Here is a 25053-nt window from a genome sequence, read left to right on the forward strand (position 1 = left end):
AATTCATGACGACATGGTTAGATTTTTAATCTTTTGGCCAACCGATACACACATTCAGTCCCTCTTTAGGTCATTAAATTTTAAAGACTCGCCTACTTTCATTGTTGTCAAACTACATGTAGCATGAAGTTCACTGAAAAGCTTTTGCCTTCCATCAGTGTCATGAGCGGGTATTTCATATGTGGGAAAGTTCACCAGAAACTTGCCAGAGGCTAGTGGTTTATTCCCATCCAGCTGGTTTACTCCCAACCAGCTGGTTAACTCCACATAAGATTGGCTGGCATAGTACAACAAAAAACAATCTTGAAGAAATTTTGCTGATGTGAAACTTATGTTACAAATTTAATATCATTAATGTCACGGACAAAAAAATTCTGCATTGCACATGAATTTGTTTACAAATGTTAGATAATTCAGACCCTTTAAACTCGATAGACACCACAAAACAAAACACAGATTACAAAAGGGTAATAATTTATTACAAAACAGTAAATGTTAAAGTGTTGCACTGTTTTCTGAATATTGTAAAACTGAAAAAAACATGGCAAACTTCCTTAACCCTTTTTTGCTTATGAAAGTTCAACTTTTAGTGCAATTTATGCACATTTTTAGTTTGATTTTGGAGACAAAACTCCTTTGTGTGGATTGGCAGATTTCAGGGCTTCACAAAAAGTACAATAATTTTATCAGTTCATAGAAAAATGCCTTCAGAATATGCTTGAACAAACACCTTACAAAAATGTGAAACTTTTGTAGATTTAAAGTATTGTAGATATGTACAAATGAAGTATGTTAACATCCTTATGGATTTGATTAATACATCTACAACATTGTCTACCCGACAATGTGCTAAACTTACTCTACACATTACACTTCACAACCGTTAACAGGAATTACAATCATGAACAATGAATATCGCACAGCTTTGCAAGTTTGCACAACCTGAGTGTACTGTTCATGTTAAAGAACTGGGCAAAGATAATTCCGGTACATTGTACATGTAATTAAGAAAAAAAATTAAAACAAACAGATTATCTCTAAACGTGTGTACTACTTATAATGATATGCAAAGAAAAATATAAACTGGACAGCTCAAAATGAACCAGTATTAATAACTCAATAATAGCAATTCTGAGTAAAAACAAACAACTGTTATTCATAAAATGTTTTTCCCAGTAGGTATATGTAAATTGTATCTAGTTGTGCTGTTTTGGAGGTGCGAAAAAAAATAAAAAAATAAAAAAAACCTTTATGCCTGTATCAAACATTAACAATACAACAAAGAAAATACTTTCACAATCAAAACCAACAACAAATATGATCAGCTTGAACTAAAAGCAGAATTCCCCAAAAATGCAAACCTGTTATAGGTATAGGAGCTCGGGTGTGGACATGGTGAGAGATGGTATGTGTTTAACATATGGAGGTTAAATTATACCTGCTTATACCAAATTTATTCAAGTATCTATATCAAAATATACACTGAATATCATGTAAAGTTTTGGAAAAATGCACTTTCAGAAGCACATAAAGGCCTTAAAATGATACTTTTGATGCCAACACTCACATGTAGTCTTTTCTTATAAGAAATTAATCAAACTCCATAAGAACTCCAATATAGTGAACTTAAAAAGTGGATGAATCAGTTGGAATCGAGCGGAATGTGGGACTTGAAATGCCAAACTTTACGTGAATTACAGTATGGTATGCTCTAAAAACACACTCTGTCTTTCTGTTAAATGTTAAATTTTTGAATGACTGATTATGGCTTAACGCCACATCAGCAATATTTCATCCATATCGTGGGACAAGACTCATGCTGATGGCACATACATATATGTAAAGATATTACTTACAGCCAGACAGTTCTCACTTTAACAACACCTTTAATGTAACACACTACAGCATCATCTTGAAGAGCAGTAGTTAAAAAAAAAAACAATTTATATTTTTGTGCATAGATTATGTTTTATGAGGTAAGAGACTATTTTGGGTTAGTTGAATGCCTCAACTATCTTTTTTGGCAATGCAACAATTAGGAAAGCAGAGATTAATCTCATCTGACACTATTGTTAATATATTTCAAAATATATATTAATATAATATTTCAAAAGAAATACAAATTGACACCTTACATCCCCACTTCACATACGTGTACCTGTGCTTCTGGGGCCCAGTTGTGGAGAAGTGTACAAGGTATTAGTTTTAGCCTGGACTACAGTGCCATTAGTTTTGTATTAGGCCAAGACTGGTATTAAGATTTAAGTCTGGCTTAACTTTTAACTACACTTTTGAAGAAATCATATAAATAAATCTTTAAAAACAAATTCGCTGCGGACTGTGCCAAGTTGCAATACTGTAAGCGGTTTGTGTAATTTGAGCCTGTTATGCGCAACTAAAAACAATATAAAAAGAAAATATATAATACTTGACCCTGCACATCTGTGTGGCTCGACTCTATACTTTTTAATACTATTAGCCACATAATACATGTAACAAAAGTGTCGAGTTGAGTCACAGAGACACGCAGGTTTTACTTGAAATAGTACTTGTTCTGTGTATGTACTACGTTATTTAACATTACCGTTTACATGACATATACATTACATTTCAATTTCCCCAAAGATTGCCTCTATACAACACTAGATTATTAAGCCAGAAGACATACCCATGAGAAAATCTTTAACAGATTACAATGTGGCTGATCTGCACATTTGTCATTACACTTGAGCTAGGCTCTAGGGCAAAAGAAATTCCTTATATGTTAACCAATTAAAATTTTCTTTATTTGCCAAGTACAGCTCAAATTACTGCCTTTCAGTAAATATCAGCCCCGTAACCTTACTATTTATTGCATTAAAATGACTCTTAATTTTGAAAAAGTTACAATGCAACTCACTTTACAAATTTTATGAACTTTATTGCCGATTTCAAATGGTAAAATGTGCACAGACGAGGCTGACATTTAAAGGTAATTATTGGGCTATTCAAGATGATAACAACAAAGCTCTGATAAACCATATTTAATTGACAGTTTTTAACTTTTCAGGGACTGCCAGCAGCTACATGTAAGCTACAGGACGCCAAAACAGCTCCTGGTCAGCAATGATTTTTGAAAATAATAGTGTTATTTGCATAAAATATACAAATACATCAACAGAATATTCTGGCCAATAGGTATCATGTACAGCAGGTGCATGCCTATCTGGACATTACATTGTTACATTATCATCACTACATTCACATAGTATCATCATCAAACTAAACTCGCCTATAACAATAAACGCAGACACTGTGGCTGCATGATTGTGCGCACGGAAATAGCGATGTTAGTATAGTATATTGTACCAAGTTTTTCTGTGCGTCGTACGCAAAACTCCATCTGAAAAGTACGCTCAAAACGAAACTGGCAACATGTCTCATTTCTATCCAAAGAGCTACATGTACTCCCATCACCTGATCATGTATACTTTCACCGCTGCTTTATCATTCTAGGATAGTTATCTTTGATTGATTGATTGGTGTTTAATGCCCTACTCAATGATATTTCCTTTCCTATACATGTACAACAGCAGTCTGTGTCAAGGAAACAGGGATTCCCAATCTAAAACAACAGGTCTTTGTCAAGTAATTTACAAACTTCTCCATTTTGGCGGCCCAGATTTTCACCCATACAGGAAGATCAATGTCTGAGCCATATCGTCTATTAGAAGACACACTATCCTAACTACCCGGAATGTACACGATAACTTCATGTAAATGAATGCCACTAGTTACCGATGAGCAGTTAGTACCATGAAGGCTTTGAGAACGGTGAAAACAGGACAATTGCTTTTTAGAGGATGGATGTGTCTGATTGTCAACATACAAATTAATACCCAACCATATTCTTTATGCATCTGGTATCAACAACTTGTAAAGCCACCTACGATGATCCTGTGAACCTTTCACAGTTAGGTTACCAAATGTCTTCTCAGTATACAAGCGGAATAATCAAGCTAGCTGTTGTTTCATAGGCCAACAAGGGTCATTAGGTCAAACCAACTGGCCATATCTGGAGAAAGCATATGTACTACGTTACTGGGTACTTGATGTTTTAGGCAACCTAAAATAAAGACACTAAAGCTTACTGAATGCCGAATATTTTTTCACGCTCCGATTAAATGGTTTGTATGAACTACATGCAGGGTTGTCATTCCACCCATCCAAAAAAAAAAAAACAACATGCACACTAAAGGGAAGTAACTCTTCAGCTCCCAGAAAATGACCCAGTCCAGGAAGCCTGTGATTGTTCAGGCCAGCGTTACTGCTGGAGAAATTCTGCTGGATGGAATAATCGGAGCTGAAAATCACTTCGGAAGCCTGTGTTTGTGTTTTGTCAGCCACCCCTTCTCCACCATGTCTGTTTCCAGGAAGCCCTGAAAGGAAAAAAAAAAAAACAAAACCTTCAAACAACTATAAAACAACAAAATGACACATATCATATGTTTTACGAAGTGTATCATGTACAATATCACAGGAGCTTTTCTTTCTTATGAATTTAATTACTAAAAACTATATTTCTTCTTGACATAGCATACATCACAAAGTCAGATGTAGAACACTGTGGATCCATGTATGTGAGTAATGTATTCTCTCTATAAAGTGTTTTATCATGGTACTTCATTCAAACATGTATAAACCCAGACAAGATAACACGTCGTGTATACATTCTTCATGGGAGACCAAATTATATTTCTGCTTAAGAAGATCTCCATCATGAATTTATGAATGTGTACAAACTTTGACACAAATTCCTATAATGTTCAGATCCAAACCCTTACACTGGCTCCTACACTGTTCAGATCCAGTAAGAACGTGTCCAAACCTTTACACCTGCTCCTACACTATTCAGATCCAGTAAGAATGTGTACAAACCTTTACACCTGCTCCTACACTGTTCAGATCCAGTAAGAATGTGTACAAACCTTCACACCGGCTACTACACTGTTCAGATCAAGTAAGAATGTGTACAAACCTTTACACCAGCTCCTACACCATTTAGATCCAGTAAGAATGTGTACAAACCTTTACACCGGCTCCTACACCATTCAGATCCAGTAAGAGTATGTACGAACCATTACACTGGCTGTTCAGATCCAGTAAGAATGTGTACAAACCTTTACACCGGCTCCTACACTGTTCAGATCCAGCAAAAAAATGTGTACAAACCCTTACACGGGCTCCTACACCGTTTAGATCTGGTAAGAATGTGTACAAACCTTTACACTGTCACCTACACTGTTCAGATCCAGTAAGAATGTGTACAAACCTTTACAGCGGCTCCTACACCATTCAGACCCATTAAGAATGTGTACAAACCTTCACAATGGGGCCTACACCATTTAGAGCCAGTAAGAATGTGTACAAACTTTTACACCGGGTCCTACACTATTCAAATCCAGTAAGAGTGTGTACAAACCTTTACACTGGCTCCTACACCATCCAGATCCAATTAGAATAAGTACAAACCTTAACAATAGAACCAGTAACCATGAGATCCAATAAAAAAGTGTGCAAATCTTAACCCTGGCTCCTACACAGTTCAGATCTAGTAAGATGTGTACAAACCTTCACACCAGCTCCTACTCCATTCAGATCCAGTAAGAACGTGTCGTGTCCATAAGGAGAATTCAATTCATAGAAAGTCACAGCCTCATTGCCTGCAAAACACAAAGATACAAGATTCTTGTTTCTCATTGGGAGAAATTTAAAAATCAGAACTTAAACAAAAATTATGTAAACACTGTTCTACAAACATACCATAATAGTCACATGTCAAGTGTTTGAGTTAAGTACCATAACATGTGCATGCGAACTTTCCAATTTACCACAATCAGTAATGTCTAAAGAGAAATGATGCTAATCCCTAAAGGGTTTTTCACTACAGTTCCAGAAATTTACTTTTATGCTTGACGTCACATCTGCCTTCTTTTGCATGAAAAATATTCTAAAGTTTATACACTCAGACACCGTATATGTAGAAACAACCAAGGATTTTGTTTTTGAGAAGATTTGTACCCTGCACATTGTTCAAGATGGAAACAACCCAGGACTTTCTTTCTCGGAGGAGATTTCTACCCACTGAACAGTGTTTACAGTACACATATTAAAACATGAGCTCATACCTGCTTCATCCAGGGCGGTGAATATCTCCCTCTGTTGCCAGATGGGGAAGATGATGTCGGTCTGGACACCCATGACTAGTACAGGACAGGTGATCCTCGACATGCCTTCTGTGAGTGAGGGACAACCTTCTGATATATCAAACAGATCCATGGCCTAGGGACAGGCAAACAAACAGACCCACTCATTGCTTTCCTGATTGATTCACTTATCTTCAGGGGACGAAATTAAATTGATTTGGAAGGTGCACAGTCTCTGGATACATGTATGAAGTTAAATGGCATTTCATGTATCTTTTTGTTTGATTATATTGACCAAGATGAACAGAGGAAACTGTTCAAAAAATTCACTGAAATCTGTGGAAGAGAGTAAAAAGTTAATTGTGGTGAAGGTAAAAATGGTATGTGGAAGAGTGTAAAAGGTTGGTGGGCAAGGGTAAAAGGCTGGTGGAAGAGGGTAAAAAGGTTTGTGGAAATGGCTAAAAAAAGGTTTGTGGAAAAGGCTAAAAAAGGTTTGTGGAAAAGGCTAAAAAAGGGGTTTTTGGAAAAGGCTAAAAGGTTTTGTGGAAAAGGCTAAAAAAAGGTTTATGGAAAAGGCTAAAAAAGGTTTGTGGAAAAGGCTAAAAAAAATTTTTGGAAAAGGGTAAGAAGAGGTTGAAAGGACATTTCTGTATGCTTAATATCTCTACAATCATCTCCAAGAATAAGCGAGCAATTCTGAGAGAATTTAAGACAGTGCTAACTTAGAACCACATGCATGTATACACTTTGTTTCCCTGGTTTGAAACTTTGTAACTTCACACAAAACACAATGTAGCTATTTGAATGAAATTTTGTGCAGAAGTTGACATTGGGTTAAGGCCACACCAGTTTTAATTGTTGTTTTACCAGCAGAGGAAATCTTCTTTGAAAGTCGGAGAAGCCATACAAAATAAAAATGAAAATTTTCCACTCAAAGACATGTTTACATGATTGGGAAACCTTGAAAAACAGAAAATTCATAAATACACGAGAATCAAAAAATAAAATGGTGGATATTTTTTACATTTATCTCCATTTGTGACAGGCTTGCTCGTAAAACATAAACTTAAATTGGTGTCGCCTTTAACAAAGCATATCAATTATACAATGTATTTTGAAGGTGACCTTGATGAGGATCCAGATCCAGGATTTTTTTTAAACAATTCTAAACCATCGCAAGATGGGGCATTAATGCAGAGTACAGTCCCTTTATCTGTAGTGAGGGAATTTGTATATTCCATCTGATGTTGAGGTTTCTACTCTCAAGAGCACCTTCTAGTTACCTTAGAAATATAGAGCAGAGAGTTGGGATCATATTTATTACTGAAGCTCTCCCCCTGATGTTCCAAGTAGTTTTCTATCAGAAACGTGGGACAAAGACTGATGTGATCTGTGTCTTCAATGCGCTTCCTACCAAATCGATGATCCCACTCAGGTCCGCTCCTGTATGTCATTGTCCCTATCTCCCTAAAAAAAACAACAAAAAAAAACAAACAGATCAATTACAACAACACTAGTTTACTGTGTACTCTATGGGGGCCTTGCTAGCTCAGCACAATGATCCAGGAGCCTCTCTTTACCTGTCGTATGTGAGAAGATCTTCCAGCAACCTTGCGGGTTTGTGGGTCTTTCCCGCGGCTCTGCCTGGTTTACTCCCACCAAAATGCTGGCCGTCGTGAAATATTTTTGAGTACGACATAAAACTTTCATGAAATAAATGAATACTGCACCGTTATTATTAAAGTGCTACAACTGCCCCTAAGACTTTGCATTTAAAAAGAATAGAATAACCTGAAATGCTGTTGTAAATAATCATTAACTTGTAGGGTATAAAAACCCTTTTAGGAAATCTCTGAAAACGAAATTTTTTTTGTCGCTTCCACACACACCTGTAGCTACAGTGCCACACACACAAGTCAGCAGGCCTGGGATCAAACCTGGAGGTCAGGTCATACCAAAGACATTAAAGATGGTACTTGTTGCTGCCTCGCCTGGTGCTCAGCATTAAGAGGTTAGGGCAAGGAAACAGGACAGGTTGGCCCAGTGTCAGTATAATATGACTGGGTGAGGTGTCATGTCTGGTGTTTTCAGGATGATACTTCAGTGGCAGCAGCACTTTGGTGGCATGGACTCACCCTGCCACAAGAAGACACAGGGTATATGTACACACACCTAATGATTCCTCGTCGTCATATGATTGAAAAATTGTTAAGTACGACCTTAAATCCCAAACATTCATTCATTCATTCATTCACACACCAACACTGGAGATACCTGGCCAGTTTCATGCCCATCTTGGGGAACACCCCGTCATAATAGTGCCCACTGTTCCAGTTGGGGTCACACATGATTGTCTTTCGCTGGATATAGCGCATGGCTATTGACGACGGATGTGACTGGGCACAACCTGATATGGACACAAGTCTGAAAAACAGGAGAATGACAGAATACACTATATCCTGCAATATGCTTTATCACCTACGATAATGGCAGCTTTCAGTGCAAGTTTTGCACCCTTTTAATTGAAGATAAAACTACCCTGTTTTGGTTGGCCAAATTCAGAGTTTAACAAAATTAAAAGTATGTTTTTATTAGTATACAGAGAATAATGCCTGTGACCACACTTAAATAAGCATCTTCCAAATATGTGTAGGGCCTGAAGAATAAGGCCTAAACAAATCACATGAAAAGTGTGTCTATCAATAATATATATATATATATATATATATATATATATATATATATATATATATATCAATAATTCTCTGATCAAGGCTCAAAAAATATAACTCAAAGGCTACCATCATGGTTGAAAAATAACTAAAACTTAAGAAAGAAAAACAACTGGCACAAAACTAATGCAAAGCATCTGAACTATGTGTAAAAAAAATTCAAGTTATAGTACTGCTCAAGTAGTGTTACATGAAGGATGTACCTTGCCACTCTATCAGGGTGTAAGGCTGCAGCCATCAGAGAGCACATCCCTCCTAGAGATGAGCCTACAGCACCGTGAAGCTGAGAAAACAGGACAACTCAGAATCAACAAGCTAATTCAAACATTTATATTCTACTTATGAATCAATCAAGGAGTTTTTCAAACTTGATCCGAGTTGCCAACAAAATCAACCTGTACAATTTCACTTTCACCTTTCACTTATACGATGACAGCCAGCATTATGGTGGGAGGACACCAGACTGAGCGCAGTGATCTCAGACTTAAAAATCAAAATTTCAGATCACTCTAAAACTGCTACTTCTTACGTAACAATGTTAAAATACTGATTGACCAAGTAAATTCTGAGTAAGCTACTGTAAAACGAATTTCACCTAAAATAACAGAAATGAGAAGATCAACAAGTTTAATGATTGAAATTTTGACTTAAGTCTAAGATCACTTCATGATCAAGGAGACTGACCTGATGTTAACCAAAAGGACAGACAGATGGACAGGAAAAATCACTATGTCTTGTCTGTTTACTACTACTACTTCCTACTCCTGCTTTAGATTGGTTGCTGCATGACTAAATCATTTAATAAAAACATAATGCAAATTTGCTCACCTTATAAATTCCCAGGTGGTCAAGCAGTAGAAACTGGGCCCTCACCATATCCTCTACTGATACCACGGGGAACGTCGTTGCATATGCCTGGTGACAAAAACAAAAAATAATTAAAAAAAACACTAACTACAAACATGATCAAGGATACGTATATTTCATAAACATGATGATGATTTAAAATTCATAAAAATATCTGCTGTGAATCATGATCACCTAAAATCTTTAGTTCCAATTTTTTTTTTTTTTTCTAATTCAATATCTGGCACTTGCTAAACTGGAAAAATCTGGACGACAAAATTGCTGTTTCAGCGGCTACTTTATTTTAAGAATGTAAGGAGATCTTGCCTGATATGTTGTGAAGAATGGAGATTTACCCTGTGAATTGCCCATCCCCATTTTCTTCACACTTAAGCCTATGTAACAGTCTCAGTGCAAATTGAAAACGCTTCAGTAAAGCTACTGTACACCAATCCAAGAAATACATGCACATGTACCTATGTACAGTATACAACACAAAGAGAAGGGACAGGATTTGCTGTTCAATACTTTTGGAATTTCAAACATGCAAATGATTATCTCCGGAAATATGTATGAAGGAACAAAACATTTGTCGTTTTACTTTCCAAGAATAGTTGTCATTTCATGAAATATTCATGCAGGTTCTATTTTATGACAGTACCTAAAAAACAGGAGTTATTTTTCAGCACTTTTTTTTTCATACTCATTTATAAAATTTTTTAGGAAATTTAAGAACGGTATTCTTCATTTTCCAGATCTTTTCCAGGTTTTCAAGTCCTTGGAAATTTTGGCCACAGTGTTAATGACCTAACATTTTTCCATGAAAAAAAAAAGGTTATTAATTTGTAAGGAGTCTAAGAATTCTTTTGATGTTAGAAAGGTGTTATGAGGTTTATTTGGATGATAGGATCACATACTATTAGGACATTGTAAATTTCAATACTAAAATTAATATTCTATGACACTCATTTGCCTCTAAAAATGTACTTTTTGGGGAGAAATTTTAGGTCATTTTACAATATTTTTCTGGTAAATATTGCTGTGGTTTGCACTTAGACAGACAAACACATTATATTGAAAACGCACAAGACAGGTTTCTTTGATTGGCGTGTATCTTGTACTCAAGAATATGTCACTCAAACGACGGCGACCAGCATTATGGTGGGAGGAAACCACCATACCCTTTTTTAACCCTTTAACTGCAACAAAAGTGGTGAAACTTGTAAAACTCATACTGCAAACTAGTTTTACACTTCAGAAAAAACAAAAATGGCCAAAGTCAACATTTCACCTCATAGAAAAGATAAAATATACCATAAAATTCTTCCTTAGTTGTATTATTTTGTGAAACAAAAAAAAAAACATACCTGATTGGTTAATGGATTGATAGAACTGGGACCACTGCAAATAAAGAACCAATGAGTAACAGGTGGTTTGTCTCTATACCCTCATCCCTCAACCTTTTTGCGTGTGAAAGAGCAACTTTCAGTGCAATTTATGCACATTTTAAATTTAATTTTGGAGACAAATCTACATTGGGTTGGTTGGCCAATTTCAGGGCTTCACAAAAAGTATACTTTAATCAGTCTACACAGGATAATGCCTTCAGAATATGCTAGGACAAACACCTTGCAAACACGTAGTTGAGGAATTACAGTAACCCGCTCTAGTTAAGTATATGACATGCCTAATATATACGCCAAAATTTTTCAGCCATATGATGAGGAGTCATCATTAGGTGTGTACTCATATACTGTGTCTTTTTGTTGCAGGGCGAGTCCATGCCGCCAAAATACTGCCCCCACTGAAGCATCATGCTGAAGACACCAGACATGACACCCCACCCAGTCACATTATACTGACACCAGGACAACCAGTCCTGTTTCCTTGCTCTCACCTCTCAGTGCTCAGTGCTCAGTGCTAAGCAAGGCAGCAGCAAGTGGAATTTTGAAAGTCTTTGGTATGACCTGACCCGGGATAGATCCATAAAGGCAGTAAATTTATTACTGTTGTTTTTTCACTACAACCCTGTAAGTGTTGCCATGGAAACAACAAATTCTTGTCAAATGAATCTTGTTATAAATTGGGATCTGATTTAGCACAAGGTTAAGCCTGTAATTACCAAATCTGAGAAACCTATCTGAAATGACATGCCATCTATCATGTCCATGTTTGTTGTTATACATATGAATGGACAGGAGGACAGATTATCTTACCTGTATTTGTCTGCTGTCCAAATGACATTCACGTAGAGTAACCTTTAGCATAATGGGCACATGGGAAAAATTCCTATTTCTTTATAGCGACAACATATTGTCTTCTGTTTTGTCTTCTGCCACTGTTTTTTTCTTTTCAGCATTAATTCCTCTGCCTGCCTGCCTACCTGCTAATGTGTGTCTGTGTGTGTGTCTGCGTGTGTGTCTGCATGTGTGTCTGCCTGTTTGCCTACCTGTTTGTCTGCCTGTCTCTGTGTCTGTCTGCCTGTGTGTCTGTCTGTTTGTCTGTCCGAGCTTTACAAAAAAGGTCATGCAGGGATTTGAATTACATTTTAAATGCAGGTTTTCTTTTGTCTATGAATTAGCGCATCGAAATGTCGGAGAGGACTGGGTTCTTTGTTTAATATGATTATTCACCACTCACAACCAGGAGAGCAATTCAGAGTATTGTTCCCTTGTTTGTAGTCCGAAGTACATTTAACTGTGGATGGAGGTTTATGCTCTAGTCTAATTATTTATTTGACTTATTGATTTAATTGACTGTTTTACACCGTTATCCAAACAAAAAAAAATGGCCACATTTCGGGGAGGAGGAAACCGGGCAAAACCTGGGAGAAGCCCACGACCATGCCCAAGTGGCTGGCAGACAGCCCCACTTACATTCAGAGAGGAAGTCAGCATGAACTTGGTATGAACTCCCAGCAATCGTATTTACTGATTTGACTATAATTTCACACCGACCATGTGTGTAGAATTTTTCCAGCCTGTATGTCTGTGATTAGAAAAAAGATCACATTGCACAGAGCCTTAGGAAACTAAACTGACCTCTTCATAAATTCCCTTACATAAATATCTGATCTGTCACTGACCTGCTACCATAGCAACCCCCAACATGGTTGGCACAGATGACGAAGAACTTGGAAGTATCAACGGCACACCCAGGGCCTACAAACTTTTCCCACCAGCCAGGGGCAGGGTTTTCCTGTAACCATAGTAACAATGATATGGACATAATTGATGCTAAACTGAAATGCATGTGAAGGTATTGAAGATCTGTAGAAAGAAGAAGAAAAGAGTCAAAACAAACATTAAGTAAATAATCTAAACTTTTGCTCAAACTGCAGTTTCAGAGGCATATAAATGTCATTAAATATTTCTGTTGGTGTTGAGACTTACATTTCTGCATACCGATATCACCCTAGTTCCAATCTTTTCTCTAAAAATCAATATATAACTTTCAAAATCAGGAAAAATGTACAACTATGTCAGGGTTGAAGGTCATCTACTCTGTTTGTCACATTTGTGATATATTGATTCACACATGAATAAAAAAAATAGATTGTACATGTATTACAAAGAAATTTTCTGTTTGCTTTCTTGGGGTTTAACTTTGCATCCGACATTATTTTCACACTACATGTAGCTGGGTGTCATGTATTTTTTTGTGCTGCATCACTGAATCACCAATCAGAATCACAATGTTCCACAAAAACCAACATTCCTTGGTTCGGTACAAGCATACATCGTCTCATCTGAATTACCACATGACGGCATCTAGAGGACAGGGACCACATTCACAAAACTTTTAAAACATGTCTCTCATAGATTTTTTTTTTTACAAAAGACGTTGTTTATGTCATGGGGCCATAAGGCAATGTCATTCATGATTTACGAAAAACAGAGTTACAAAGTTTTGTGAAAGTGGGTCCAGTCTGGTAGCAGAACTATTAAAATGCTTCAAAACACAACAACCATCTGTTCAAAAGAATCTTCAAAAAGACTGAATTCCGCCAAAAGATCTTGTTTATGATAAACACTTAAACTAGTACTTGAAAATAATAACTTATCATCCAGTATGTGCCACTCGGCAGAGACTCAGTAAAAGTTTTTAATACTCCCATCATATGATGTGTTCATTATTGCAGTATTTGGATTCCTCTCTGGGGCCACTTTTGCAAAAAACTGTGAATCGATTTTTCGTAACTTTTCTCGTAAATGACATTGCCTTATGGCACTATAACCTGTGCAATGTTTCTTTACGAGAAGCTACGAGAACTGTAACTAACAATGTTTTGTGAAAGTGGCCCAGGTGATCTCTTTGGGGATTAGCGGTCTGTCATAAAGTACCCTCGAACTGGTACCGTCAAATGGTTATGTATCTGCGAATGGTTATACATGCATTGACCATCTTTCTAGATCACAAACTTTGTTAACAAACCCCAAAAATACTACAAATATTTATTTGATTAGTGTTTTACTCAAGGATGTTTCCTTTTTGCAACGGTGGCCAAAATATTTTTTACAGTATTATAAAAATTATTCTGTGAACAACACTTTCAGCGGTTTCATTCAAAGCCAGACTGAAAAATCTCAAGTGATGCAAAATGATTTGCAATCCCTCCAGAGCAGTTTGAGGAATGAGAAACTTTGAGCAAGTTTAGAGTGCTTGGGACATACCATAAATGACCTGTAATTTCACCCATAACTAAGCTGCTTACATTTCCAGCTTCTTTGTTTGCCTCCAAAGATGCATTTTGATGGTCAGAATTTTACGTCATTTAGGGTACTACAAAGTTGTCCCCTGAAAGCGATTTTATATTATTTTCTCTCAGTATTAAATAACATGTGAACTGAATGATTAGCACAAGTATTAATTATCAATTTGGGCTTCAATTTCCACCGGATTTTCATATTTTAGGGTAATAATCCAGGAGCTATGGCAGCGTGAAAACAGAGTGGATGGTAATCACAGCGCACAATTTTCGAGATGCAAACGGTGCACTGGGCAAACACAGGACTGAATGCTGTGAACTGTCATTGCTGACCAGACAGTTTTCATACTGCCATAGCTCCTGGATTATTGCCCTAAAATGTGAAAATCTGGTGGAAACTGAAGCCACAACTGATACTGAATACTTATAACTGTCATAGCTAGATATTTAATACTGAGAGAAAACAACAAAAATTGCTTTGTGCATTCATATTTTATAACTATATATGTGTATGTATTCCATAAACCCACCTCATGGCTCTTGGCATGCGAGCTTGCCGAAAGACCAGTGTAAATTAAAACAGCATTATCTTTCTCTTCGTTCAGCTCTCCCCATGTTTCGTAAGCCACGGTAATCTCTGGCAAGACGGCGTTGTTGTACTTCAGATAAAACGCCTCCTTGGAATTGAAGACTTTGTAGCCCGACACGATTTTGGCATACTCTGGATCCGGTCCAACTGAGCGACTGAGAGAGGGGAAGAATTGAAAGTTGAAACACTTAAAAACAGTTTTTTTTTTTCAACTCTTCATATATTTTGATGTAAAAAATACACTTTACTACCTTTGATGTTTACAGATATGCACACCACACTGGTAGAAGACAAGTGGTCTTCAACAGTTAAATGAACATCCAAACACCCAAACGAGTGTTGTAGAGCGCCTATTGTCAACAACAGAGAGCGAGGGAATCTAGAAATTCCCCGACCCTGGCTGGGTTAGAACCCACACCTCATATGTCCCAGTGATTGATTGCAAGCACCGTTAACCATTACATGTAGGCCACAACCCGCTCCCAATACAGTTAACAAGTATGTGAAATATTTTTGAGTACGGCTTGAAATACCAATCAAATGAATAAATAAATTAAACCTTTGCGCATGTTTCCATGATGTATATTCAAGCGTGATTCAAACTATGTTTCTTGTGAAGGTCTGAAATTGGCAAATACAACCATTGTATTAACTGTCTTCAAAATCAACTTAAAAGTCTGCATAAATTGCACAAATAATTGCTCTTTTATATTGGAAAAGGTTGAGGAATTGTAGTGCTAAATCAGTTTAAACATTGAAGTTATAAAGTCAGTCCCAAAAGACCCTCAATTTCAAACAATCTGGTTCTCTTGAATTATCTGCATGTACTTTACATTATCTGTGTTATCAGACAAGCCACTGGCAAAGTCAGGTGAATGACAGATATGACAGGTGTGATGTAAGCTGGACATGACAGGCACTGTGACCCTTGCACTCGCACCAACACGACAGATAACCACATCTCAGTGTCAGTGTGACTCCGTGTGACACAGTGTGACAGGGTACATTTAGGGACAGTCATATATCAAACTACACATGCCCAAACATTTATGACCTGTAACAGAAAAAATTCAAAACAAGAACCAACATTACATGTAAATTCCTGTGGAACATTCAGTCATAACCAGCAGAAAGGACAGTCTTAATTTGATGGTAACACCTATTAAAGTTTTTCTGAGCAGAACTTAATCAAACTTCACAAAAACTCTCAGTGACGTTGAGACTCAAAGTGTGCCACCTGAAAAAAAAAACTCATATTCTCATACATCACTGTATTTGTGTAAAAATGTGTTGTTGACTTTTTTTTTTTTGCTTCTACTGAGTAACAGATGCCAATCATAATGCAATTAGTGAATTGCATCAGCGGTAAACTTTGGCCCAGTCATGCCAGTGGAAAACTGTGGTACTGTGGTAAACTGTTGTCCACCGGAAGACTGTGGGCCCTGTGGTAAATTGTGGTTCAGTCACGCCTGTGGTAACCTGTGGCCCAGTCATGCCTGTGGTAAACTGTTGTCCACCGGAAGACTGTGGGCCCTGTGGTAAATTGTGGTGCAGTCACGCCTGTGGTAACCTGTGGCCCAGTCATGCCTGTGGTAAACTGTGGTCCACCGGAAGACCGTGGGCCCTGTGGTAAATTGTGGTTCAGTCCCGCCTGTGGTAACCTGTGGCCCAGTCATGCCTGTGGTAAACTGTGGTCCACCGGAAGACCGTGGGCCCTGTGGTAAACTGTGGTTCAGTCATACCGGTGGTAAAGTGTGGCCCAGTCATACCAGTAGTAAATTGTGGCCCAGTCATGCCTGTGGTAAACTATGTCCCTGTCATGCCTGTGTTAAAATGTGGCCCAGTCATACCTGTGGTAAACTGTGGCCCAGTCATGCCAGTGGTAAACCGTGGCCCTGTCATGCCTTCTGTAAACTGTGGCTCAGTCATGCCTGTGGTAAACAGTGGTCCTGTCATGCCTGTGGTAAACTGTGGCCCTGTCATGCCTGTGGTGAACTATGGCCGTGTGGTAACCTGTGGACCAGTCATGCCTGTGGTAATCTATGGCCAAGTGGTAAACTGTGACCTTGTGATCAGGTGGTAAACTGTCACCCAGTGGTACCAGTGGTAACCTATGGCCCAGTGGTAAACTGTGTCCAGTCATGCCAGTGGTAAATTGTGGCCCTGCCATGCCAGTGGTAACCTATGGCCCAGTGGTGAACTGTGGTCCAGTCATGCCAGGGGTAAATTGTGGCCCTGCCCTGCCAGTGGCAACCTATGGCCCACTGGCAAACTGTGGCGTTGTGATCAGGTGGTAAACTGTCACCCAGTCGTAACCTATGGTCCAGTGATCCTAGTGGTAAACTGTGACCCAGTCTTACCAGAGGTAAACTATGGCCCAATGGTACAGTACTGACCATTCCTAGCCACATACTCTACACGTACTATCCGCCCATGTATCTTGATCAGATGTGGGGCAGATCCTACGCGGATCATACAGCCATGATGTGCGGCCCATGTGCGAACGATGGATTCCAAGGCACATGATGATGTAAGTTCTCACCAAAAGCTATACTAATTGTGCCTAAATTAACATCTATAACTTCTGTAACAACTATACACTATATTTAGCACTTCATAGCAAATAATTGCAGAACCAGTCAAAACTCAATCTGCATGTTATTTATGATTATATGCGAATTAGTAACCAGGTCGAGAAATAGACTGTTTATGAATGCTCTAAGACAAGGCTGGTGTCAGGCAACGTGGCATTTGTTGTAAGTTAGATGAGCTTATGTGTGAATGTTGATGCATGTAGTAAATATAAGCGTCATGTCCGACATTCGTATGCCATTCGTAATCCGTAAAGGGCGTCCCAAGTCGATAATCGCAAGATCCATTTCTAAAACTACTTTTAACACTGTCTCCCAAAGACAAAGGTATGTAAGAAATTACACAAACAGGAAATAAAGCCGGTAACACACAAGAGAGAAGCGGTCATCAGTTTTCAATGATGCCAGGCAGACAGTGAATATTCCAGGCATGAATTCCATATCAAAGTTCAAATTCGTAGTCCATGAATGAGTTCCAGGTCAAATAACAATTAATAACTAATTAACAATTATTACATTAAAACCCTACACGGAGGATGGTCGGATCCAACGCCCATCATGCATGGATCCTGTGCCCATCACGCATGGATCCTGTGCCCATCCTACGCGGATGGTACACCCATCATGGCTGCCTGATCGGCATATGATGTGAACATCTTTCTGTGATACAACGTCCTTCCTACGCACATCTTCCAACCCACATTCGTACCAGATATATTATTAGGATCGAGCAGTACTGTAAGCTGTGGCCCTGTGCTCAGTTGGTAAGCTGTCACCCAGTCATACCAGTGGTAAATTGTGGCCCAATCATACCAGTGGTAAATTGTGGCCCAGTCATAAACTGTGGATATAGCTGGATTTTAAGTCTGGTGTACCATTAACCTAAGTACAGTGACACAATCTTCCCCGAGTTTATTCTCTCTTCCGAGAAAATTATTCCAGAGGGTGATTTTTTTTAAGAAAAGCTTATGCTGACAATTTTTGGAAATATCTTTTGTGGGAATTTCACTCCACTTCACGGAATTACACAGAAAGGCATATAAAGAATTTCATCCACGTACTACTTAAGCCACTTACCGTTTGGTCTCCTGTTACTTCAGTTATAAAATTTCCCATTATATAGTGATAAAATGTAAATATCATGTACACAGTACACCTCTCCCTCCTTGTAACGCTGTTGTTGTTGGACAAAGCTCTCTACAGTGCCATCAGTGAAGCACACTGTGTGTTTTTCAGGGACTGTACATGTACTGACAGCACGTCCTGTGACATACATGTACATGTACATACTTCATGAAAAAACGTACATGTGCGTAATGTTAAGCCAAATCATAATATCATGGTTTCCTTTTTAATAATTACCTGATAACTAAGTTTCCAGTGCAAAGAATTAACAAAACCTGAAGTTTTGTGGCAGTTCTTCCATTAGATGTAAATCACCACCCTTCACCAGGTACATGTACACTACAAAACGCTACACTTAATAAAGCCAATCACAAAAGAGCAACAGTTGGATTTGAACCTTCAACCTGGTAGGTCTCTATTCTTGAAAATGGAATTAACATGATAGGTTCTGTTAATCAACTTACTTTCTAGAAACACAGGGAAATTCTGTATCCATTCCTTTGAAAGGAGAAGGCTTTCCAAACTGTTCGTCAACTGGGACATCTAGCTGGGGTAAAGGGGCACAACTTGGGGTGTGATACTGTCTAGAATCCGCAGAACTTGATCTGTCCACTTGAGGAATTTGTCCCCGCTCGTGTGTTGTACCATCTTCGCCGACACTTCCTGCTGAACTGCTCGAGAGGCCTCGAAACTGAACAATGAGACCTTTATTTCTTAAGGCAGAGTGACGTGCTGAAAACGCAGGACTAGAGTTTTTTGCATCTGTGGAAAGTTTTTTGCAGATGCAGCCGTCAGATGATGTTTTCAAAAGGCGCAACAGGTTTGATGCCCCACGGGTAAAGTACAAACTCGCCATTGTAGCTCACAGAGCTGAGGAATGAAAAACAAGGAAACAACATTTGAAAGGTTAAACATACGGAGTACTTCACCTATTAAGTTTGGTACATACAAATGCAAGTTCGGAAGCAAATAAAGGCCTTAAGATAATTTTTTAAGATAATCTTAAGATAAATTTACTTATTTTATTTATTTGATTGGTGTTTTATGCTGTACTCAAGAATATTTCACTTATACGACGCCAGCCAGCATTATGGTGGGAGGAAACCGGACACAGCCCGAGGGAAACCCTTGACAGGTTGCTGTCCTTCCCACTTACGACCAAAATAATCTTTCTGATGTCACAATTAAGTTTTCACCATTAAGTTTTGCTGATAAAAAAACTAATCAAATTTCACCAAAAACTATTAAGTGGCATTATAACATGCATAAAGCTAGGTGGATGAAGGAATCCAGAATCTAGCAAAATGTACGACTTAAAAAATTCTAACCTTTAACTGAAATACAAGTAGGTATATAGATAATACAGGAGATAATGTGATCAACGGGTTGATTGACACACAGATTATGGGAATGATTGGCCCTGATTAACTCAACGCTCAAAAACATTTCACTTATAGGAGAACAAAACAATCAATGTTTAACGTGGATGGAGAAACAGCGGCCCACACAAGTGCATACATGTACATATCTCCTGTTAACACATACACAGACATCACAAGTCTGAAAAAGTCAAAACAGTGTTCAACAGGAAAAATGTATGGTAAACCACAAGGCACGCAACCAAGCAAGTCCTTAATACCTTCAGGGTAACTTTTAAACTGACACATATACATGATACAAGACTTATCATAAAAGAGTCAAATATTTTAAATTATGTAGATACCCTAATTTTTCAACCTTTTCATCCATCTCTGTGACCAATATATAGAAACATTCTGAGAGAACTATGGGACGTAGAGAAATAATCTGCACAATTTTAGGAAGCTTGCATCATTACTGACACAACTACATCATTTTTGGTGTCATTTTCATAATAATTGTAAGTATAAATTTCACTGAAAAAAAAGTTCTTTGGTGGTTGAAAAGGTTGAAGATTTACAATAACTATTGTATATTGTATGATATGCTAGCAGGCAATAAAAATTTTAGTACACCTGGCCAATAATCCTGCCACATTGTTTCAAAGATATATAACTTATAAACGTGGCACAATACAATAACACTGTAACAGTTCAGTACCGTACTTCACCTAAAGTTTCATATTTCAAATGATACATTTTTTCTGAATCTGTTTAATTCATCCTACTTATAAGATGACTTAAAGAGTGTTTTGTGAGGTTTGATTAACTTCTTATTAAAAAAAAACTTGTTTTGATATCAACCAAATAATTTTAAGTCTTTTATGTGCTCCTGAAAATGTAATCTTACATCCATATACCAAACTTTAGGTGAAATACGGTACTTGGAGTCCTGAAGCCTACCAAACACTCACTTCAGCCTACTAATTTAATCTCAAGAAAGGCAATATTTTTAAACAATGATCATAAAGTAATACAGATATATTGTACTTGGTCATCACACAATGAAACTTTACCTTTAAGAAAAAAAGTTTACTGCCATGTGTCCCACGACACTTTGTCATCTGTGTATCTATGTATCCACCAAAAAATAAAACTCTCCATGGAAAACAATTGGAGATATAGCCCGGACACAAACATGGACGCCTTAAGGCGGGAGTGTATAAAAAGTTAAAAAATTAACTTCGGGTTGCTTAAAAAAATCTGATTATTTTCTGGGCACCTGGAATAGATGCTTGAGAGAGTAAGCATGCTCACTGAGACTTTCAGCTTCATAGGTCATCTGCAAACTGCTCTGCTGACCCTCCCACAACCACAAATCTCGCACACATATAAGTACGCAACCCTAAAACACTATACATGTCCATGTACGCCAGGTATTAGACTTTGTTCAATATTTATTTATACTGTGTTGTTCTGTAAATAAGACTAGGCCAAAACTAGATAAACATGATCATCCACATGTGGTTTACAATTTCACAAACATCCGTGGAATTAGACGCCTCATCTGGCATTGTGCTCACAATTTCATTCAACACTAAAATGAATGAATAAATTCTTGGGGTGTTACGTTGTATTCAACAATTTTTCAGTCATATGACGAGGAGGAGTCATTACTTATGATTAGATATGTGTACATATACTGTGGCAGAGCAAGTCGATGCCGACAAAGTGCTACTGCCGCTGAAGTATCATGCCATGACACCAGACATGGCATCGCTCCCAGTCACAATATATTGACACTGTGCCAACTAGTGCAGAGCGCCAAGTATTTAGTATGACACACGTGTACTGACCTGTGCTTGATAACAGGTCTCGGTACTAGGGTAGACGCTCTAACGACCGGAGCTTTCTATTCAACACAAGAAGTAATTACAAAAATCTGCTTCATGGTGCTTTAAAACCAAGAATCATTTATTTGTCTGTAGAATTTATGTACGTTATACCAATACTCTATATTCAACATATCATAGTTTAAAGTTCATATAATGTGGACATGTTTGCAAACTGGGGATTTGAACCAGCAATTGCTGGATTTCTTGTCCTCAGTTTTAATGAACAATTCCTTCCAGCCCAGATGTAGACGGTGCTTGAATATCAGCCTGTTACAAAAATAATGAACACGATTCAGGTTTAATGCGCATGTGCAATCTAGGAATAACACTTTCAAAGCTCCATAACTGTGGTGAAGGCAGAATGGCTGCTGCTTTAGCAATGACTGCGAGGTGAGTTTGGGTCTTGTGTGTCCTTACCAAATGGAATATACGTGAGATGTTGCTTGAGTGAGCGAGCTAGGAGGTGAGAGCCAAAAATGACACCACTTTTGGACTGCAGCCATTGTTAAGAAAGGACCTACCAGACATGGCATGAATCAGTGTGCGTTTTACCATGGGATGTGCTAGTCCCTTTGCAAGTTTCACTGATAACTAAAATATTCAGAGCTGGAAAATAGCAAACTTGGAGTCTAATTTCACATCATGAAACAACCAAAATATACAACACAAAATGAATGTTATTCACCCATCAGCAAAACAAAATCGGTGGGTTAAACATTCGTCTCGCTGGCACAAACTTTCAATCAGCATGTACAAAGTAGGCATGCTTTAGTTTCGGGCAACACTGTCCAAGTGGCATATGTACGTTGTTGTTGCAAATCAGCTTGTGACGTTCTCCACAACTGCCCAATGCACTGTGAGCCAACGAAACACCCGTAACATTCTTGACTTTAGCATGAATGCTCAAATGCGATCTGATCTGTTACTGTTAAACAACTTAGGCCTAATTAGCTGGAATGAAAAGACTATAAAACTTGACAGCTACACACGTAAATGGCACAAGTTATTTACTAAGTTCTGCAATTCATATTTTACCCACCTTTGAAAGTCTCCAAAAAATAATAGGCTGAACTATATTGCTACGGACCCTCAGATGCTGTATAAAATTCTCGACGGTGAAGTTTTATAGATCTTTGCTTCGTCATTGTGCCCCGCAAGTTCTGTTGTTGTCTATACTACGTCCACACGCACAGTGTCACTACATGTAGGTCAAGTTGTGCAGCTCGCGTTCCTTCACGCTGTGGTCACATGAACCAGGAAGTCTGCAACCTATGACCTACTTTTCTTTTCACCCCACGGAAATCAACGACAAAATCCGGTGCGTACCGATTAAATTGGCGAAGCATTTGAGGCCATGGTGGCAAAAGGCCCATGCAGATATCTTAATAAAACAGTTAGGCATACGTTATGTGTAAAAGGCATTGCTTTCGATGGTAATAATACGCAGATTTTTTTCCTTTAAATTCTATGAAGACAGCTACGTAGTATCCTATATGGCATATTTCCATTGCGCTAATTGTGAATGTTATATCAGTCAATATAATTAGTAGGCCCCCCTCCCCCAGTCAAATATAATCAAGTTGGGGGTTGAGGGATTTTATGGAGGGTACCTGTGCGTAATTGCCTTGCAAATAATCAACTGCAAACAGTTATAATATGAGAGCAGACAAAAGAAAATCTTGCATACCGGTGCAATAAATTGGAATATATTGATGTTAGATGATATAAGCCTACGGTGATTTACTTCACTTATAAATATTGTTTTAAGTCAGCTTTTATTTCCTCCTGAAATCGCATGGAATGGTTCCGGGGCGTGCCTGGTCCACCCCGCCTGGGATACTTGCCTTTTGTGCTGGAATGCTATATTACATTCTCAAAGTTTTTTATTTATTTATTTATTTGATTGGTGTTTTACGCCGTAGTCAAGAATATTTCACTTATACGACGGCGGCCAGCATTATGGTGGGAGGAAACCGGACCGAGCCCGGGGGAAACCCACGGCCATCCGCAGGTTGCTGCAGACAGGTCATATAAATGCATCTCTGTATTTGCATCTGTTACCCAGTAGTACCAAAAAAACAAAAAAAACAAAAAAAAAAAACAAACAAAAAAAAAAAAACAACAGAAAACTAACAACACATTTTTACAAAAATATCGTAATGTAGGAAAAGGCGACATTACAAGTATGATTTTTTTTAGATGGTTCACTTTGAGTCTACTGGCCATTGAGAGTTTTTGTGAAGTTCTGTTAGGAAAAACTTTAACGGGTGTTACCATCAAAAGTGTCATATCAAGGCCTTTATGTGTTTTTGAAAGTGCATTTTGGCAGGCTAAATGTGTGGATATAATTGAATGTTGCACAGGAATTTACATGTAACGTTGATTTTTGTTTTGAATTTTTTCTATTACAAGTCATAAATGTTTGGGCATGTGAACTAGGATATTATACAACTGTCCCTAAATGTACCCTGTCACACTGTGACACGGAGTCACACTGACACTGAGATGTGGTTATCTGTCATGTTGGTGCCAGTGCACGGGTCACTGTGTCAGATGTGCCTGTCATGTCCAGCTTACATCACATCTGTCATATCTGTCATTCACCTGACTTTGCCAGTGGCTTGTCTGATAACACAGATAATGTAAAGTTCATGCCGATAATTCAAGAGAACCAGATTGTTTTAAACTGAGGGTCTGGTGGGACTGACTTTATAACTTCAATGTTTAAAGTGATTTAGTACCATAATTCCTCAACCTTTTCGCATATGAAAGAGCAATATTTGGTGCAATTTATGCAGACTTTTAAGTTGATTTTGAAGACAGTTTAATACAAAGGTTGTATTTGCCAATTTCAGGCCTTCACAAGAAGCATAGTTTGTATCACGCTTGAACATACACCATGCAAACATGCACAAAGGTTTAATTTATTTATTCATTTGATTGGTATTTCAAGCCGTACTCAAAAATATTTCACATACTTGTTAACTGTATTGGTAGCGGGTTTTGGCCTACATGTAATGGTTA

General features: G+C 38.0%; 1 protein-coding gene across 2 annotated transcripts; it reads right to left on the bottom strand.

Moving 5' to 3' along the window:
* Window positions 1–4259: 4259 nt before the first annotated feature.
* On the bottom strand, window positions 4260–23206 carry LOC135480451 (uncharacterized). 2 transcript variants are annotated; one of them, XM_064760286.1, is made up of 12 exons: window positions 23069–23206; window positions 19241–19646; window positions 15002–15215; window positions 12849–12961; window positions 11131–11164; window positions 9746–9832; window positions 9121–9200; window positions 8460–8609; window positions 7469–7652; window positions 6168–6321; window positions 5611–5702; window positions 4260–4418 (listed from the first exon to the last, which is right to left on the bottom strand). In XM_064760286.1, the coding sequence occupies exons 2-12, from the start codon at window positions 19630–19632 to the stop codon at window positions 4350–4352; spliced, it is 1569 nt and encodes a 522-aa protein (XP_064616356.1). In that variant the 5' UTR covers window positions 19633–19646; window positions 23069–23206; the 3' UTR covers window positions 4260–4349. The 2 variants fall into 2 exon arrangements, with proteins under 2 accessions (XP_064616356.1, XP_064616357.1); XM_064760287.1 differs by lacking the exon at window positions 23069–23206 and adding an exon at window positions 22835–22951.
* Window positions 23207–25053: the final 1847 nt, after the last annotated feature.

Source organism: Liolophura sinensis, chromosome 13, assembly GCF_032854445.1.
Source record: "Liolophura sinensis isolate JHLJ2023 chromosome 13, CUHK_Ljap_v2, whole genome shotgun sequence".
Taxonomy (NCBI): domain Eukaryota; kingdom Metazoa; phylum Mollusca; class Polyplacophora; order Chitonida; family Chitonidae; genus Liolophura; species Liolophura sinensis.

Excerpts from the sequence above, each read along its gene's own strand:
- LOC135480451 (XM_064760286.1), bottom strand. The coding sequence starts at position 19,632 with ATGGCGAGTTTGTACTTTACCCGTGGGGCATCAAACCTGTTGCGCCTT. Across the intron at positions 15,216-19,240 it reads TTTCCCTGTGTTTCTAGAAA|TCGCTCAGTTGGACCGGATC; the intron begins GTAAGTTGATTA and ends CCCCTCTCTCAG. Across the intron at positions 8,610-9,120 it reads CACCCTGATAGAGTGGCAAG|ACTTGTGTCCATATCAGGTT; the intron begins GTACATCCTTCA and ends CCTGTTTTTCAG.